We start from the raw sequence: 20160 nt of genomic DNA, 5'->3' as shown, positions 1-20160 counted from the left end.
TCTATTCTATGATTCTAAGTCAACTTAAAAGCTGTCTGCATACAGTAGAATGTTTTTGTGTCAAGTCAGAAACACAGATACAGAACAAACAGATAAAATACCGGTGGAAAAACTGTAGTGTAGTACATTAATTTATATTAGGAAAGCACAATATGAGCCAGTCACAGAAACAAATTCTAGAAGATTTCTTGAATAAGAATGCTAGGAGACCTGTGGAAGGCTCAGTGTCAGATAACTGTCTTATCAGGATTCTATATGGCCAAAGCTACCTTAATCTTTGAAAGCAAAACACCCGGAAAAATCTCTTCCTTTACACACAGGTTAAAAAAATTAAGTATGCCAATAATTTGTCTGCTCACATAACTTAAATATGTACGTTCTAGGGAAAACAAAAGAAAGCTGATTTCTTTTCTAAAAAAAAAAAAAAAAGAAGAGAGTTCTGCCTGTAGCTCTAAAAGTGACCCAATTTATTGCACGTCCACCAGCTCAAGCAACATTCAGCCTTCAGGTTGTTTTACCTTTACTAGATGTGGTGCATCTTGCCTGTTTAGTTGATAATGCGGCAACTGGTCCCTACAGGCTATCCACGAATGTTTTAATACTTGCTCTGCTGTATATCGCTGATGTGGATCTACATGAAGCATATGTGATAACAAGTCCTAGATAAAAATGAAAAACATATTATTCAGTTAAAATAATCTTACACAGTCTTTAAGCCATTAGTTATGGCAGCAATGAAAAAACTACCCTCTGTGGCAGGGATTAACACAATGCAAACACACACACACAAATCAGCAGATAAATTGGATCATTCTGTGCCTTGACACCACAGAAGTCTGAAAACAATGTGTTGTACTATTCAATCAGTTTAACAGAGCAAGCCTTTATTTTAAAGAAACTTACTGCTGTTTGTGTGTTTCATATTTCGGTTCGTTTATTATTAATACAATCTTTAAAAGACTAGAAATCCTATTAAAATTTAGCAGACGATTTTATGGAAGAAAGCTATTATTTGCAAACATCTCTCCTCATTTGCACTACACATTTGGGGTCTGCTGACTACATGTTACAATTGAATTCATATATAGTGACACCGTTAAAGACTTTTTCCTTCAAGCAGCTATATAAAGAGTAAAGCCAACAGAAATGGACATTTCCTTTTGCCTGTTTAGAAGCATTAGCAATAAGCTACTAATTACAATGTTGGTCAAAAGAAGAGCTGGGTGGGAAGGGCACAGAACAGAGACAGGAATAGCTTGAAAGAAAACAAGATATGAACAAGCTGACAGAATGTTCCCTTTGTTTTAGGTACAAAACATTAAGCATTCTTAAATATACGGAAGTGAATTACTTGCGCTAAGACAGCATCAGCCAACAAGTATTCTGAATCACTCCTACTGAAATGAACAAATAGCGCACTTGCAAAGCATCGGGAAAAGATTTGATATTAATGCCAAGCTTTATAAAAGGTAACAGTGGTGACTAAGATACCTACACACCAGGCCAACACCAAACCCCGAACACACATACAGCAACTGATGAGAGATGCAGTCTTTAAATAGAAAGAACAGCCGCATAATCAACCTGATCCAAGATTTTTGGCAAGATATCCAGATATATTTGGTTGTTAAAGTACTAGTTTAATTGCTGAAAGTACTAATAAAGACAAAAGACCTGATGATGACTTCCGCATTGAACAACGTTTAAGAAATCACACTACAAAAAAGTTAACCTATTACAGCAAGACTGCTTAGCTACTAGAACTAACAGCTAATTGTAAAAAGTCATCGTTCCATTTAAGGAATCCCACAAACACCTGATTTTGGTCCAATAAAAACAAGGAATAAAAAAGTACTGATGATTAGAAAAGCCTATACTGGGACCTACCTTATTTAAAGTCTTTATCAGTGACCTGGGGGAAGCAAGAGAGTGCACTCTTGCCAAGTCTGCAGTGGGGCAAACCGGAGGCGGGGGGAAAGAGCTAATGAGTTCAAGGGCAGGGCAGCCATCCAAAGGGACCTAGGCAGGATGGAGTAATGGGCTAACCAGAGCCATACAGAATTCAGCAAGGACAAATGCGAAGTCCTGCACTTGGAAAGGAAGAAATTGTCACCAAGGTACAGGGTGAGGCCTGACTGGCTGGGGACCAGCTTTGCCAGGAAGGACCAGGAGGTTTTGGTGGTAGACAGCAAACTGAACCTCAGCTACCAGTGTGACTTGACATCCAAGAAGGCTGACAGCATCCTGGGCCGAAGCACAGCAAGTAGACTGAGGGAGGTAATTGCTTTCCTTTAGTCAGCACAGCCAAAGAAATGGAGACAGAGAACAAAGTAAAACATGAGATGTTCTGGCTTGAAATTACAAGAAGCTGCTGCTTCATTACAGCAGTCAAGCAGTGGAAAAGGCTGCCCAGGCAAGTTGTTCAGTCTCCACCCTTGGAGGTTTCCAAAAATCAGACTGAATAGAGCCCTGAGCTACCTGGTCAGATATCAGCTGACCCTGTTTTGAGCAGGAGGCTGGACTAGATGACCTTCATTGCAATAAAGTTTGCAGGTAATAGTGAACTACTGTGTTAGACTAATCTATTTTATGAAGTTCAGTAGATGTTCATTTGAATTCTACAAAAATGTAAGAACAAAACAAAAACACATTTACACCTTTGCTGCATCTGAAACAATGTCCCAGTTGCCTCCACTTAAAGAGAATTTTCCACTGCCTATCCGTACCAGGATCTCCTCTGGAGTATCATTAGGACCATTGGCAAATGGAGTATAGCTGTTGAAAGAAAAAAAAAAACCACAAAACACCTCGTTATAGGTAAGAAGCTGCAAGAAATTGGTGAAATCTCATGATCATTCTGAGTAGATACCCCACTGCTGACAGAAACACACTATATACACTATTAAATACTTCTTATATTAGCATTTCATCTTCAAAACTATATTATTTTCTTTTCCCCATAATTGTGGTTAATCAAGTAGAATAAATGGGAAATGCAGACTAAAGAGATGTCTTAACTTAAAAGCTTACTAATGCGTTCTAATCAGTGCAGACTTTCAAGTTAAACAGAAGTGATTCATAAACACAAATTATGCTAGATTACCAGAGCACGTAAAGTAATCCAAGCCTGGAACAGTACCCTAACAGAATGGCCCAATAAAGCTGAAGTAATACCGTGTTTAGGGTATGTGCATTTACTTAAGACAGAGAACGAGCACAATGTACACACATCTATCATTTGGGGAAAAGCTACAAGAAAATTTTCATGATAGTTTCTTATTTAAGTGAGTTTGAGAGGTTTAAACCACAAGATCATTGGTTTTGGAGGCTTACAACAGTTTACAGGGTTTCCTGTAAGTTTGGCTTACTTTCTACAAATCCAACTGTGACGAACTCTAAAGAACTAAACTGGCAAATCTGAAAACCGATCTGAATCACTTAAATACAACTTTTAACAATGTCAATAGTATTACGATGTTCTGGCATCTCCTATGATCATAGGCTAGTACCAAGTTGGTTTTAACTATAAAACCCAAATCTTACTCTGATTAAGTACTTACATCATAACACCCCTTAGATTTCAAATTAGCTTGCAAACAGTAATAATTAAGCCTAATACATTCTATCTTAGTACTTTGAAAGCTCTGCATAGAAGAAAGATCAACCAGCATCATCAGAGGTTTAGGAACTATCCCAGCCAGTTAGTTCTAGTCTTTCAGTTGATGAGCTTAATAGGAACAAAATGGAAAGATAGGAGTCCATGCTGGACCGTTCCTCCTCCATACTTTTGGCCTGCCATACCTTTTGTTCACACAATGTTTCTCAAGCGTGCAGACAGTATACTGCCCAATATCTGCATACCTGCACCTAAATCATACAGCAATCTGAGTTTTAATGACAGAACGGTAGTGGTGGTGGTGATTTTACACAGGGAAGTACAAATTTATCAAGAGGAACAGTTTCCAATAGATAGTATTTACCTATAAGACAAAAAAATCTGCTATTTTTCTGTTAGAGCAAAATTCAGAAAACCTTTCATCATTCAGCCACTAAGCACTTCACAGTGCTTAATGAAAGTTTAGAGGTTTAGAAAACTTAAGAGGTTACAAGCCAGTGTGTTCTATAAAAGGGCCAGGAGTCAAGCCTGTGGCAGGAGATACGAGAAGGTGGACTATAAGGGTACTAAGGTGGGGAGGACAAAAGGCAGAAGGATAAAGAAGAAAACCACCACGTGCTTGCACTAAATTCTCTCCTGGAAACTGGGGAGAGGCTTTGGCATCCCCCAGTCACGCACTGTAGAAGAGAGAAGCCTTGAACCTACCTGTAAGATAAGCCTAGTTTACGTACGCATTTACTTATGGCTTCCTGTTCCACTTCAGTGTCTTGGTCATTCTGCATTCAAACCAATGAGGTAATATCTTACAATTTTAATGAAAGCATGGATTCATGCAGCATGCTGGAATTTTAGGTAAACAAAAAAGCTAAAGAAATATTTCTCACCCTGCCAACATTGTGTAAAGAAGAACACCCAAGCTCCATATGTCACAAGCAGCATCATATCCCTGTCTCATGAGAACCTATAAAACAAAGAGTGTTAAAGACTTTTCATATATTAAAAAACAATACCACTACACACAGCCTAAGGAAGGGTAAGTCAATCCCAAGATAATTCCAGAGGCTTGATTATTTATTTTTCAATATACAGGTTACAGTAACTAAATCGACAATATTTCTTGTTCCCAGAACGTCACCTCTTAAGATTCTCAACAGGCTTACATCTTACTTTTGAGGGTGAATTCCGCTATTTTTAAAGCGGGTTTATTATAAACATATGCACCAGTGTTTAGAAAGTATGTACAATTATATTTAAGGAAATCTAGCAGAATTTTTCTTTTTTTTTTTTTAAACACTGCTAAAAAGTTTAAGTACTTGATGTGTCAAAAACAGCACAGAGAAAACACATGGCAGTTTAAGATACCTCTGGTGCCACAAAGTTTGCAGTGTAGCACGGAGTTAGAAGTAGTCCATTTTCTCCTCGAAGTTGTTTTGCAAATCCAAAATCACAAATCCTGATAGAATCAGCATTATTTGAATCATCCATATATAAAATATTACTAGGTTTAAGGTCTCGATGCACTACCTTTAAACAAAGAAATTTTAAAATTTGTCATTTAGGAGTTGCATGTACATTTGGTTGTATGCAATTTCCAATTTATAAAAACTATTCTCTAGTTTAATATACCTATTAAACTAGTTCTACACAATTACATAACTTTCAAGTAACAAAAAAAGTCTAGTTCAAGTAATGTCATAAAAAGCCTACTGGCTCGTAATGCAACTGGAACTAACATAACAATTTGCCAACAAGCATAAGAGAACAAATATCTGCTGTTCCATAAACTGTAAAAGTAGAGTCGAAAGGGCTTGCCAGAATAACAGGATGAGTTGTTTCTATTATTCACCTTTGTCATAAAATACTCAGAAATCTTTTTCCCTTCTGCCATAAAAACAAGCCAACCAAAGCACGTAACAAAAGGCATTTGTTAGTTCTAAGAAGTGTGAAAGAAGCTCTGTCATACAAGAAATTACTCACCCCTTGGCAGTGCAGGTAGTCCACAGTCTTAGTTATAGTGTATAATACAGCGCTAGCCTCTCGTTCCGAGAAGAACTTCTGTCTGAGAATTCGATCAAGCAGCTCTCCTCCTTTCATCAGTTCAGTGACAAGGTATATGAATCTACCATCATCATACACCTGATGAGAAGTTTAACAAGTGCATACGTATATAAATACACACACACATATGTATTTAAAAATATCATCTATAATTATACATCCTGATAAATGTGAAAGTTACAGACTAGATTGTTCACCTATTCATATATTAACATAAAGCACAAACAGCAGGGACTGAGAAATTTAATTCTACAATTCAGGAGCCTTAAACCATGAAGTATAAGAAAGCTTATGTACCCTTCTGTGAGACGTTGAGGTAATCGATTGTTAATTCACAACTCGGAATTAAATTTTTCAGTCTAGGAACTTCTGCTGTAAGAGGAGAGTAGCCCTACCGCTCCCTATTGCTCCTCCCCTCCATGGACAATTTTTAGCTGCTGGCACTTTGCATATACAGAACATCATGTAACTGCTTTTTCAGATTCAGATTACCAACATATTAGCTACTCATTTGAAATGAGAGGAAATATGACATTTCTAACCTTTACATCATTTCTCACTTCAAGTTCACTAAACAGCATTTAGAAAAAAATAATATCAGGACAATGTCCTATTTTGAAATACTCACTTTACTGTATGTATTGCTCTCCTAATACATTTTACTATGTAAAAGAAATTCAATAAATCCCAATAAACTCCCTACATCTATATTTATTTATTGACTACTGTGTAATAAGAGGTAGCAGAGAAAGAGAGGTACATACATCCTTTAAAGTAATAATATTTGGATGTTGTCCATAACGCATGAGAATCTCAATTTCTTCTGAGGGATCCCTCTTACTTTTATCAATTATCTGCAAAATATAGCAACAGGAGAAAACAACTCGGCTAAACAAAGTCTATTTAATAAAGAAATTTTTTTATATTTATATTCTCACTTCAACAGAATAAAAAAAAAATTCTAGAGTTCATTACTTCTTACTAATCACGACTAATTCATGTTCCAGCTTCACATCCCATTCATTCATTTCTTGCTCTATCCTTGCTATCGGTTAAAACTCGATTATTAATGCAGTCTACGCTGCTCCAATGGACAAGGAGATGCAATGGACTGCCTGAAGCATCACTACTTCCCTGCAGCCCAGGTTCCACCCTTGTGGCTCTTATTTCAGGTGTGTTCATCATCGTACAGTATCTTCAGGCTTCAAGATTGTAATTGCAAAGCCAGTTCTTCAAGGCCATAACTTTACCCACAAAAAGAAGAGCTATAGAAGCCAATACACAATTTAAACAAATGAAGAAAATAGTTTTTCATTTCTCACAGCATATAAACAGCTACAGTAACTAGAAAATTCATGCATTTAAATTTACAAGTCTACTACACAATAATTTCAGAACTGTCACAGTAAAATTTATTCAAAGTACCTTTACAGCAAACTCCATATTTGTAGCTATGTGTATACATCGCTTGCAAACAGAGTAGGAACCAACACCAATATCTTCCTTTAGTTCATATACATCAGTAAACTGTGCGCTGTTTCCATGAAGTTGCTTTAAAAAAACCAAACACATACAAGCTGACATCTCAAGTAACAAGATGCTCTTTGCCATAATACTGTTTCCAACAGCAAAAGTTTCTTCTGCTTGCCCATGGCTTCTCTTTTGAATTCTGCCTCCAGAAAAACAGCAACTCGCTTTTTAAAAATCTAAAAATATCCCATGGAAGCATTTTAATAATGCACATTTTATAATAGTCTCCCCAACAAAAAAGAACAGACTGTAAACACTAAATATTGGTCAATCTTTGGCACGTCAAAAAAGTTTCCCCAAAAATAAAATGTTACCTGTACTATTGGCAGTATATTGGTGAGTGGTGATATTTTATGATCTTCTACAGTAGTAGTTGCAACAAAACTAAATCCTTTGAAGAGCTGATGTGCATTCGCACTAGGTGGGACTCCTGGAGAATCTAGTGGCATACACATTTGATTTAACATGGCTAAATCCCAGCAAGGCTATTTTTTAAACATTCAGGAGGGATATGTTCGAAGAAACATTTTGAGGGAAGGGAAGCAAACAAGAACACCACTAGATGTTGAATAAGACTTCTAGTCAATTATCTGTCTTCTCTTATTGAAATAACACACACAAAACAAGTATTCCTGGGTTTTATCTAAAACTGCAAAACACTGCAGGAACTAATGTATGAATACATGTTTTTAGGAAGAAGTTTACTGAAGCATAACACTACTTATGAGAAAGAAATAGAGATCATAGTCTTTTGTTCAAGGACTGCATCACAAAGAAGAGTGCCCACAGATTTTGCTATTTCAGTGGTACACGTGTTGCTGGCAAGGCAGAAGTAAGGCAATACAAGAATATTCAATTAGTAATACTACTGAATAATTAGAACCAAATTTTCCTCAGATTATATTATGTGCACCTCTGAATTCACTGTTTGAAACTTCACAGTAAGCACAGCTTGATAATTCTGTGTAGCCTATTAGAACCATAGACATTCTCCAAACAAACGTTGACAAGTGGTTTTAAAAGTTGGATGCAGCAGTAAAGAAAAAAATTCACAAAAGCAAGCCTGAAGTGAAACTTGAAGCATACTAAGCAGTAAGTGTTTGCACTTACTGTCTTAGTTTCCAAGTTCAGTTACTTGGAGATTTTTCATAGTGCAATAATCTAAGGGATATTTTAAAGATAAATTTTCATAAGCTCCTTGAAACTATTTGAGATGTCTTTGCAACTGACCTAGTAGCACAGGTACCCAGACCACTGTACATTCTCTCCCCACCCTTCTCTACCTTTGAATCACCGTTTTCTCAAGAGTAAAGTCAAAGTCAGCATGGGTAGAGAGGGAACAGCTCAATGAAAATATTATTATAATGCTAGTTTTAAGATTTAATTTTATAATTATAATAATTAATAGGCTCAAGAAAGTTACTTAAAGCAAGTCATTTTCAGTGGAATACTGACCGTAAAAATAATCACTGCTGCAATCACATTTAGTTTACTTTTAGTATTGAATACTTCCCCCCAAACACTGCATGTCTGACTTTAAACCATAGCTAGAAACCATAATTCAGCGCTTAATATTCCTTTTTTTTTTTGGTGGTGGTGAATCAAAGTTTAGCACAATATTTCAAAGAATAGGAACCCGCTGAGGAGAACATACTCCTTCAAAGTACTGGAACCCTGTTCCACCCTTTCAATTTTGTCACTGGCTTTTTCTCTTAGTAAGCTGCTGCTTGTAACATTAATTTGACCCCCCTTGTCCCATGAACCTCACCCATTTATAACCATGCACAATTACCTTTTGGTGTTTTTGCTGTGAATTCTGGATCAAAACAAAAAGTATCTTCTGGCTTCCCAGAAGCTGGTTTAAATGGGGGTTGAATTTCTCTTCTGAACAGTTTCTGAAGTAGAAAGACAAAGTCATATAATTAAGAGTGAATGAAACTTCCATGGGTGCTGTAATTTTGCCAAGCTAAAGGGTAAACAACTCAAATGTTATTGTTGTATTAGAACAGTTTTCTGGAAGAGTGAATAATATATAGCAAGTAGAAAACCACAAATTTATACGGAAAGATTGAGTTACTTTCATGTACCTTTCATTTGAAATGCTACGGAAAATGTTACCGAGCAAGTCAAACAATATGGAGCAATTTTTCCTTATCCTTCCAAACCTGCCTCATCTAGCAGATCTGTACTTTTAAAACTACAACAGCAGGCTGCTACTTATCACTAGTTCATCCTTGGCTTATTCAGAACATGGAACAGCCATAGCGCATCTTACCTTCTACCATCACCTCAGATCTGGTTCACTGCTGTTTTACCAGAACCCTGAAAAACCCACCCCAAAGGGAAGATAATGGAATAGTCTTTACCTTTCTATTCTGGGTCCCAGACAAAGACCTCTCACAAGTGACAGGCATGTCTCTCTTGGCAAGGAATTGCCAATTCTTAAACCTCTACTCCAGGTTTTTCCTAATCTGCTGAACTAAGTCAGGGGGAAGGAAGGGAAAGCAGAACAATGGCTCCTCCTTTACTCAACATGCTTTAGAAAAATGCATTGTCCAAGTGATCTCAAATCAGCAATAAGTACTATTTTCAGTTAAGGAAGAGAAAATTTCATGTCAAATGATGTCGAAGCCCCATGCAAAGTTCAGGAAGTTCCAAGAACATTTTCTTGACATTTCTCTCATCTTTTCAGACCTATTTTTTGCAGTTCTTTTCATTTAATCTTCCTGCACAAGAACATGCAACGTATTTCAATTAAAAAAAACCAAACCACCCCAAAAAACAACAAGGAAGAGGGACTTGAATTCATCCCAAAGAAATAATGAGATACAACACAGAAGTGGTCATCAACACAACCATACTGAAATAAATACAAAGCACTGTTGAATAAAAAAAAAGTTAGAAGAAAAAAGAAAAAGAGTTAGAACTTCAGGTCTTTCAAACTTCCTTGCTGGTATTTATTACAACATCAGTCCCTTACAAAAAAAAAAAGTAGATAATCAAGCCATTACAACACAGCCTTCTCTTACGAAGTGTACTCATATAAAACAGTGAAGTTTTGCTGTTCCTGAAAACTTTACTTGCTAATCAGGACTCTATGGTAGATGCTGCATAAACACAGCTAGACAACCACCTTCTCAGAAGTAAATACAAGAGATAGAGAAGGATAATGACAACAGGCTTTAAAGAAACAGCTGAGCACAGCATTGGCTAGCATTGCAGGTAGTCCTGTCAGCACAGCAACATCTTATTTACTGTGTCTATCCTTTTGTAGGCATTATAGCAAAGGAGTGTTTTCCGAGGGGATTTATTTGATATAGAGCTTCTTAGTTTTGTGAATGTTTCTGGGAAACACATCTCAAAACCTTAGAGAACCGCAAAGGAAAAGCATCAAGGTGCTTGTTAAAAATTTAAGCAAGCAATCATGAACTTGTACAGACTTCTGATCATCTCAGAGCACCAGAGTCAATATTTTAACTGTGAATGGAATATGATTGACAAAATAGGAATGTGCTGTGGCTAACTAGAGAGAAGTCAAAGATAATTACAGTCACAGTGAGTTTTTGCACCCTGCATGGAAGCACTAGACAGACACTGAAGAGAAGGATTCTTGCACACAGGGAACACCAGCATCCTCTTCCAACTACAAATGCTCTAACAGACAATTTAAGCTTTAGAATGCTGCAACTATTATTTAAAAAGTAAATGCACCATTTATAATTAATACTCTCTATACCATAAATACTACAGCTCCAGATGCCAAGTAAGATTATAGTAGAAGCCAGAATGTAACAGCCAGCAGTAGTGCAGTGTTTATTGTGCCCTATTCAGATGCAAATACTTATAAAGCTATAATACATAGAAAAAATAAAAACAACTATCATTCAGATCATTTTGTACTTACATTCCAGTCAACAGTAGAAAAAAAAGGATGTCTCTTGATTTCTTCAACTCCATCTGAACCAGCTCCTGAACAAAGAAAATACTGTATTTAAAACACTTTTGGGTAAAGTCTTTGAGGAAGACTGCACTAAAAATTAGTTCATTTCTAAAAACTTTGCATAGACATGGTTATTTGAGGGAATTGTAAATACAGAAATATTCCAAGGATGTAAAATACTCAATTAAGTAGTGTACACCTCATCAGGGAGGCAAACAGAGTACAAGAAGCCCATAAATACAGAGTCAATATTCTTTGCTCTGACACTGTCAAAGCTTTGGCTCACTGCTACGTCTCAGTGGTCCAAGAAAGTAATCATTCATTAGCCAAACCCAGGAAGTCATGATCCACGCTAAGAAGAAATGGTATCTAAACACAAATCTTACTGACCATCCAGACCTTGAGAGTCTCTAGCAACTACTTTCTTTAAACAACCAACTCAACCCAAATATTTTTTTTTTTTCCCCAAAGATCCAAATAAATGAACCAACCTAATCTATTTGATGGGTTCCTTTTAAACAACATCCTCAGAAGGCTTTGTGCTTCAGGGCTGAGGAACTGAGGCATTCCAAGTTTTGCTCTAAAGGAAAACACAGAACAAGTAAGAGGAAGAAATGTGTCTTACTAAAAATTGTCTACATAGACTTCATTGCACAATTTGATGTATCAAGGATCTATTCCAAAGTCTTGTAGAGTGTTCACATTTAACTCATCAGCTTTTAAGTTTCACATTATATGAGTAGTTTTCAAAAACAAACAAAAAACCCACCACACCAGACCAAAAACCCCAAACCCCACCCAAGCCCCCAAAACAAGATTTAGGCTAAAACGGAGTAAAACAATTATCTCAGAAATACCTATCTTTCAAAATACTATCTTCATGTCACCAGTAAGTTATCGCCAAAATACCTCTACCAGAATCAACGCCACAAGAGACTCACCAAATCCCAAATTACTTGCCCCTGAAGTGATTGCTAACATTCCTCTTGAAGCAAGAGGCTCAAGAAGTAGCTCATTAAGCCATTAAATAAAAGCTTACTGACTTTACCAAGCTTATTTTATGAAAAACAATTATGCTAAGGCAAGAAATTCTTCTGCAGAACCATAGCATCCCTTACAGCTCCAAGTGAGGCTAGTGATCTCAGCCATCTGCTTTCACAGGTAATATCACTACAAACTCATACTCAGGGTGAGCTCAAACTGCGGTACGTTGTTAAGAACGGAGCTTCTCTCACCCCCTTCCCTGTCACCCCCCCCAAAAGGCCCAAGGCTCTGCATGTGATCTAAAGGAAATTCTTTGTTAGCTAAGCACAAATAAAGACGAGAATATATTTGCCCAACAACTTCACTTACTAATCACCAGTTTACCCAGTTTGTCTTGTTAGACAGCTTCTGTTGTAACTGAGATAATTTAATATGAAAAATGTGAGCACATAAGTGCACTCTCCATGTATACGTACACAAAGCAACACCTGATTAACTACTGCTTACAAAATGACGTTATGCTGTAACAGTAGCAAGAGAACATAACCATGAGTGGTAAATAATGCTGTTCAAAATTCACCGTACTGTTTTTATCTTTATTATACACCTACAATGAAAATACAAATTCATCCCTAAGATTTTAATTCCTGCAGATACTTAACAGTTGTTTACATGGTCCGTGATCTAAACCTTGTCTGGGGGGGGCTTGGTTTTTTTGTTCCTGTTCTAGTTTATGCTCTTCAAGCAGGACTTACAACAAGCTGTCAAAACATGTTTAAAAACTACATTTTCTGACTTTCCAAAAAGTAAGAAGATATACTTACTTCAGTATCATATTCATAGTTTCATTTCGATCTTTACCTTGAAATGGTAGCGTACCAGTAAGCATTTCAAACTGAAAAGAACAAATGTTAATCTAAATCAACACTTCTTCCCCCAATCGCTCAAACAAAGTGTTCAGTACTGTACTCTTCACTATCACTACATTAGACATACTGGCTCGAGCTTTTAAAAGATTATTAAAAAAATTCACAAATCTAAAATTTTGTTTTCATTGGCAGTTTACATGATAACAACAGCGGCAAGTATAATGTAATTATGACGTAGGAATATTTTACATGCATAAGCTACTTCAATTAAAGTAATAAAAATCCCCTCCGTAACCTTGTTTCAGACATTGCTGTACTATGAAAAGAGCAAGAATAAGTTCTAAAACAGTACTTTACTGTTAATGTCAATATGCACATTTCAGCCTGATGCTCTAACACATCACGGCAAAGGCATAAGCGCTGGCAGTTACTGGCTTATTTCACTACTCCTCTCTAGTATTTATTCAACAGGCTTACTCTTACAAAAATGCAATTAATATCCCATCAAACCAAGTCTTCAGGTTTTTTTTCTTTAACTATCAAGAACCATGCAAAATAAACATACAAACTGAAGTTTCACACTGACTACAATTGTTCTAAACTACTAATGGACTACATGTATGACTTTTGTGGTTCCTGGTAAGTACTCCTTACAGGGCTAAACAGGTGAAAAGTAATTTTTTTTCAAAGTAGTTGCTATTTCAGTAGCAATTCAGTTACTGAATTCTCTCTTCCCTTTACCCAAGCATTCATAATTAGATCTGGACAAGCTTATTCTAAACACATTATTTCACATTAGACATATACAGTGTATTTCTGACCTGTAAGCAAGGTAAGCAACAAAGCATACAGTACCATAAGAACACCAAAGGACCACCAGTCAGCACTCTGGTTGTGCCCTCGCCTGTTTACTACTTCAGGTGCCATGTATTCTACAGTACCACAGAAAGAATAGGCCTTCTTCTCTTGATCTACTGATTCTTTGCTGAGTCCAAAGTCTACAACAACAGCATTACAAGAATATAGCCAGTAAAGAACTTCAGGAAAAAGCAATACTGTATACGGTATTTCAAAATCAAAGCATTGACAGCTTTTGTTTGTTTGCTTTCAGGAATATTACGTGATTATCCCAGCTCTTCATGAAACAAGAAGCTGCAGATATCTAGAGATACACAGTAAATTAAATGTCTGAGGTATCACCAAAACCATTCTATAACTCCTATTAATTTGATGATTAGCCATCAATATTACTATTCCAAATAATAACTACTCAATATTTGAAATATTACACATTTAGAGCCTTTCGATAATCCAAAGGTCTCATTTTCTCTGTTTACTGCCTGCTTTATTCACACAAAAAATGGATACAAGTAAAAATGAGTTTCAATGAGAACACAGTCTGCATGGTCTAGTATTACTGAATGATGAATAAATAAAATCAGACTAAAAATAACGTTGTTATATAAGACAACATGGTTCTGCAACCTGACTCAAGTTCTATAAAAGAAGTCTTGCATATCTGCTCACTTTATTCCCAGAATACTTTTTTCCTTGTTTGAACAATGCCATTGAATACACAAGGCCTTGATATTAGCCCTACTCTCAAGACTAGGCTCTGAAGCGTCCCTTTTTTCAAAGCGTAAGTGATTGCTAATCAATAATCCCATCAATCATTCTTTCCACTTTCAGAAGGAAGTAAGAATTTTAGGATTGAATTGGATTTAAATATATCATGTAGAATTTTAAAAATGATGTGTTTTATAAGCATTATTTCCATTATTCCATCAAATCTTTAGGAGTTTAAAACTTCTTTTTCTCTTGGAATCTAATAGCAGTATCTATAGATCAAAAGATATAATGAAATTTGTAACACAAGAGTATCACCTTAAATGTAATTTAAAGCTTTCAGAAATTCATAGTAATTTGTTTTCCAAATAATCAGTCTTCTGTATATATAATTTCCTAGAATATATGTATTTTAATTGTTCCTCATGGAACATTTTCCTGCAATTTTATATGCATTTAAAAGCGACAATCCAGAAACACACACACAGAGCAGTATTTCAGAAGTCTTATTGCGCACTAAAATCTTTTTACACCAAAAGCACTTCTGCTCCCTTTTAAAAGTCTCCTAGTCAGCAACTTTTAGCCTGGGTCTATAACCTCTTGGTCTTCACCTAAAAGGCATTTCACAGTACCTCTTGATACAGCTCACTTTCTAACCTGAATAGCAGACAGTTTTTGTTAATAACACACCACCACCTGAACTAAAGTTCCTTAAAAAAAACCACATTCAATGTCTCGTTTTGTATTTTCAACTACACTTCTTCTATTTTAACCACAGCAATTAGGATCTGCACTTTACAGTAATATTGCTGCTAACACTGCAGCTTGATCTATGCAAATATTAGCCAACATGAAAACTAACTTCAGTGGAACCTGCATAGACATCAGGATCTGGTAAAAGACTGTCAGATACAGTCTCTGATTATCTAAATACTTCAATAAAAGTACTTAATACTATATAAAGAATCATTAGCTAGGGAAGGGACACAGATTTATTATAAGAAGTCTGTCCAATAAAAAACTTTTCTAAACAGCTAAGTACCAGCTCACACATACTCCAGCCATCACTATGTATATCTTAGGCTTATAACTAAAAGCTTATACAGAAATACGTTCAGAAAGTGCTATACTAATAAATGTTACCTACCTGTTAACTTGATATGTCCTGCTTCATCAAGCAAAATGCTGAAAATTAAAATTCACATTCACCAATACACATAAAGAGGAATGTTCACATAACATTTAAAATATAATAGTTAACAATTTTGATCTCCAACTTCTGTTGTTAATTTAACAAGCCAATATTATTTCACTTAAATTACAGGTATATTTTCTTACATTTTATGTTTGTTTACATAGTCTAACAAAAATATTTTACATTTTTTACATCACTATAGTGGGAGATGCAAAGCAACAAGCAAAATACACATAAGAGTGGTAAAATACATTTTACTTTACTTTTCTGGCTTCAGGTCCCTGTATACAATTCCCAAGCTGTGAAGGTGATCCAAAGCAAGGGCCAGTTCTGCGAGGTAGAATTTCACATCTTCCTCTGTAAACATAACCTAATAAGAACTGTATAGATTTACCTTCTGATCTTGTCTTCAGTTTTTAAAACTGCAATCTAAAAAAAAATACTCCTGTCTGCCTAAATTTCAAAATACGTTTTAGAAGTACCTTATGAACTCATAATTTATGAATTCACCTAACAGAAATGATATGCTAATACAGGTTAACCATCAAGTATACAAAAGAACTACTTGCAAAACTTAAACAATATCATCAGCAGTTACTGCAGAGCATTAGTTAAGTTTTAAGGTAATAAGTTTAATTATATTTGGTGTTACTGACCACCAGCACTCCTTCTGCCACAATCCTACATAGACTGCTTTCCACTGCATCATAAAATTTAGTATACAACTGCTGTATTGGGTGACTGTGAATTCACATTACCAATATTTAGGAAAAAAGTAGAAATCATTTAGAAAAAAGCATGCAAAAATAAAACATTTTGTGAAAATAACAATGACGTGAAAATCTACAGTGGGAGTTGAAGGAAGAACCTACTCTGCTCTTAGGAAAAGAAATTCGAAGAACCCTAGTGAGGTACTGAAAAACTGACTGACCTTGCATATAGAGCATTTCGGAGAAATGCATTTCTGTCCTAAATACTCAACAGGTTGCTTCTAATTTCATATACAAGAATCATATCTGCTTTGGCTCTTGTCACGTTCTACAAATTGCCAGGGGAGCTAGCAATCTTTAAAACCTCAAACTCAATTCCAGAAATTAAGTGAACTACTCCCTTATTTGTTGAAAACACCAGGAACATGGAGAACAGCCATCTCAACTACACAGTAGATAGCTAACAAGACTTAACTGAGCTTACCGATTTAGTAGTAAACCGATCAGTACTTCAAATTGCACATACGTAATCTGTTCTACTGGCAACAGAAATACTCATTTCCATAGTGACATGTATTAATATCATATGGACAACAAAGCTGTTACACTACGTAATGTTTCTCCTTGATTTTATAAAGAGCAATGTTGATACTGTTACTCATCTATATCCAAAAGGGCAAGAGGAAACCTTAGATATCATTACTCCTTGGAACAGCCAAAATGCAAGTCTCAGAACACAATGATGCTAAATGGTAATCTACAATCTCCCAATAATAATTTAAAACTGCTTTCTGTGTCAAATTAAATACAATGCAAGTCAACTTCATTAAATTTTCCCAATGAAAACTTCATTAAATACTCATTTCACTTCCACAGCTGAAACTCTCATACCCACATTAGCATTTAAAGACCAACAAAAGTGTTTTAATAACCTCATACGAAACCCAATTAATTTAAAATAATCCTTGTGTGGAAAGTATGAAATGCCATGGGGAATTTACCCTCATGTGTATTGTCCACTGTCTTTGTTTTACCATGCACTTTTTATTTTCTGGTGGGAAGACAAGATATTTTCAAAAGACCTGATTTTTTTCTTATCTATATACTCAGTAAGTGTTTAAAAGCCATCGTAGAAGGTAACTGAAGTCTTCCAAAAAACATGTAGAGACTTAACAGTAAGAAAACTTCGCAATTACTACTTCTTTATTCCCAAAGGGAATATATACCCCTTTCAACAACCTAGCTCATATTATTATGAATAGACTTGCATCCCTTATCTAAGAACGTTACATACTGTGTAATCCCAGCTGTGTTAGTGCAAAAGAATAGTTCTTCCTGCTATACCAGAATTTCCTCTATAATTAGACATCCTATATCAAAGCAGAGATTGACCTCTTTCCTACCTAATGTTCCAATAACCCTTTACAAGTCAGTCAGTTTGTTTAAGCTTTTAACCTCCATTTTAGCCTCAAGGTTAATTAATTTTGAGCTCAATTCTTAGACATGATCACTGTTTTACCAAGGTCAGCTTTTTATAAAAAAAGGAAAACAAAACCCCCTTTAAATTCTTCCTTCTCTTTTGCCTGTTCCTAAAGTAAAGCTTTATTTTTTCAAAAAGTACATGGGGGGAAAAAACTCAAATAGTTCATGGCCTTACATACTGGGGATACAACAACCTCCTTCATGTCATGAAAAAAATCAGTCAGATGCTACTTCCTTAAATGAGAAAACTGGGTTTTTCCTATGCATTAGCAATATAAATGTATTTACACTGGTGAAAACACTGAAAAGCTCTCTTACTGTGAAGTTGTTGAGAAATTGCCATTAAAAATTTAGATCTTTATGAAAGGTTTGCACAAAGAAAAGTCTTATAAACATGTTCATAATACTTAAGGTAACATATAACAAATTTGATGACAAAAGTTTTTAAAAAAAAATAACAGGCTGTATCATATTCCTTCCTCTGAAGCGCTTTCTCCAGAAAACAAAAATAGAAATGAAAAATTAAAGTTCCAGCTGCATGCCAACATTAGATGAAGGAGAGTGGTCTCAAAGAAACTCAGTGTTCACACTTTGTGAGATTAAGCATTAATGTATTACAGCATTATGAAATTTTACAATGCAGCAGAAACCTCCTATAGATGCTGGCTTCCAGGAGCACCTAAGCTGACTATGAGCACGAGAACTATACATCCCCTTTCTTTATTGCTAAATCTTAATTCACTTCAGTTAGGTTTCCAAGCAACAGAACATTTTTAGACAAAAGAACTGTCCTTTGTAGATACCAAAGAAAAACATAGGCTACTAATCAACGCACACTCATGTTTCTTAAGGTTATAGAATATATTCTAGAATATATAAGGGAAGCCCAACTAAGTTATTAAAAACTTGACTATGACAAGAATTATGAGGGAAACAGCTATAGAAGACAATCCTATACTGACAAAAACAACCCACCTGCCTAACACTGAGTGGAGATAAAATTTTAGGTACTTACCTCTTTGGATAATCGCGTGAATACATCTCCTCCCCTGAGAAAATCCAATATTAAATATAGCTTCCCTTCAGTCTGAAAGGCTTTAAAAAAAAATATAAAAAATATCAATAGTTGTGTGACAAAGATGATCTACAAAACAGATCTGAATGCTTTTACAACTTGGAAATTTCAGTGAAAGGCAATACTTTTGTTTTGGAACTGAAATAATTCAGCAGCACACGAGGTAATTTATTGAATGATTACTTGCTTCTTCATAGAAGACAATCTTAGTCATAAATCATTAAAATACTGTTCTTTTATCTCCCCTTTGTCAAACAGGGAAACACCAAGTATGTGAATTACTGTGTTCTGGTTTCACTCAATGAAAAGTAAAAAAATCTCTGCAGAACTTGTAAGAATTTTCCAGGAAACCTTTAATTTCAAAAGGACTTAACCTAAAACTTTTATATATGTCTGTATTTACATTCTTTTTTTTAGTCTTGTGATTTAAACTTGCAGGAACCTCAGTTGAGCACTAAAATGAACACTACAAAACTGAGAAAGAACAAGATCAGCTATGCCTTTAAAGTATTGAAAGAAACTGTAGCAAAAAAAATACCAACCATAGTGCAGTTTGACGATAAATGGATGATTTACTTCTACTAATATATCTCTCTCCATTTTTGTACGAACTCTATCCCGAACTGAGGAAAAAGAAAAAGAAAAAAAGACTAGTGTGAAACAAATGTATTTGGTATAATACAAATGGAGCAGAAATTAGCATATGGAAAGTCTTTGCTGTCTAAAGAAGTACTCTTCCTTGTTACCTTATTTGTTTTTAATTTTTAAGTTTCCCACAAAACACATGCTTTCAGACAGCAAAACTCTAACGTGTTTCTCACCTGCCCCAGCTTCCTTAATGTCTACAGGTTTTTTTCCCAACACATCCCAATATTTTGTGATAAACCATATTACTTTCAAGAAAGAAGTTCCCATCTACACTTCCAGGCAGCTAACTTCAACCTCTGAATTAACTATCTGTACTGAATATATATTTTCTGTCTGTTAAGATCACTTTTTCCTCTTCAACTAGTAACAGTCCCTATTTACACACAGTGGAGTTGCATCCACTAAAGTTTCTTCTGAAAGCCAAAACAGTAAGCTAGCTTGCTATGGCACCTACAACAAGAGGGAACATTTTTAACCACAGTAGAGT

General features: G+C 35.6%; 1 protein-coding gene across 4 annotated transcripts in view; it reads right to left on the bottom strand.

Moving 5' to 3' along the window:
• RPS6KA6 (ribosomal protein S6 kinase A6) overlaps window positions 1-20160 on the bottom strand; it is a 42876-nt gene that overhangs the window by 6236 nt on the left and 16480 nt on the right. For 3 of the 4 annotated variants that reach the window (XM_076347032.1, XM_076347034.1, XM_076347035.1), the window contains exons 5-21: window positions 19568-19648; window positions 18966-19045; window positions 16022-16128; window positions 15711-15748; window positions 13853-13995; window positions 12953-13023; window positions 11636-11724; window positions 11109-11173; window positions 8997-9099; window positions 7519-7643; window positions 7100-7225; window positions 6439-6528; window positions 5594-5752; window positions 4979-5140; window positions 4501-4577; window positions 2658-2775; window positions 519-659 (exon numbers count right to left, since the gene is read on the bottom strand). In XM_076347032.1, coding sequence (XP_076203147.1) covers window positions 519-659; window positions 2658-2775; window positions 4501-4577; window positions 4979-5140; window positions 5594-5752; window positions 6439-6528; window positions 7100-7225; window positions 7519-7643; window positions 8997-9099; window positions 11109-11173; window positions 11636-11724; window positions 12953-13023; window positions 13853-13995; window positions 15711-15748; window positions 16022-16128; window positions 18966-19045; window positions 19568-19648 — 1775 coding nt within the window. The remainder of the gene's footprint in view (window positions 1-518; window positions 660-2657; window positions 2776-4500; window positions 4578-4978; window positions 5141-5593; window positions 5753-6438; window positions 6529-7099; window positions 7226-7518; window positions 7644-8996; window positions 9100-11108; window positions 11174-11635; window positions 11725-12952; window positions 13024-13852; window positions 13996-15710; window positions 15749-16021; window positions 16129-18965; window positions 19046-19567; window positions 19649-20160) is intronic. The other variant, XM_076347033.1, reaches the window with a different exon arrangement.

The sequence above is a fragment of the Aptenodytes patagonicus genome, chromosome 9 (genome assembly GCF_965638725.1).
Source record: "Aptenodytes patagonicus chromosome 9, bAptPat1.pri.cur, whole genome shotgun sequence".
Lineage (NCBI taxonomy): Eukaryota > Metazoa > Chordata > Aves > Sphenisciformes > Spheniscidae > Aptenodytes > Aptenodytes patagonicus.
Note: the sequence above shows the minus strand (reverse complement) of the source record. Positions and strands in the feature narration are given on the sequence as shown.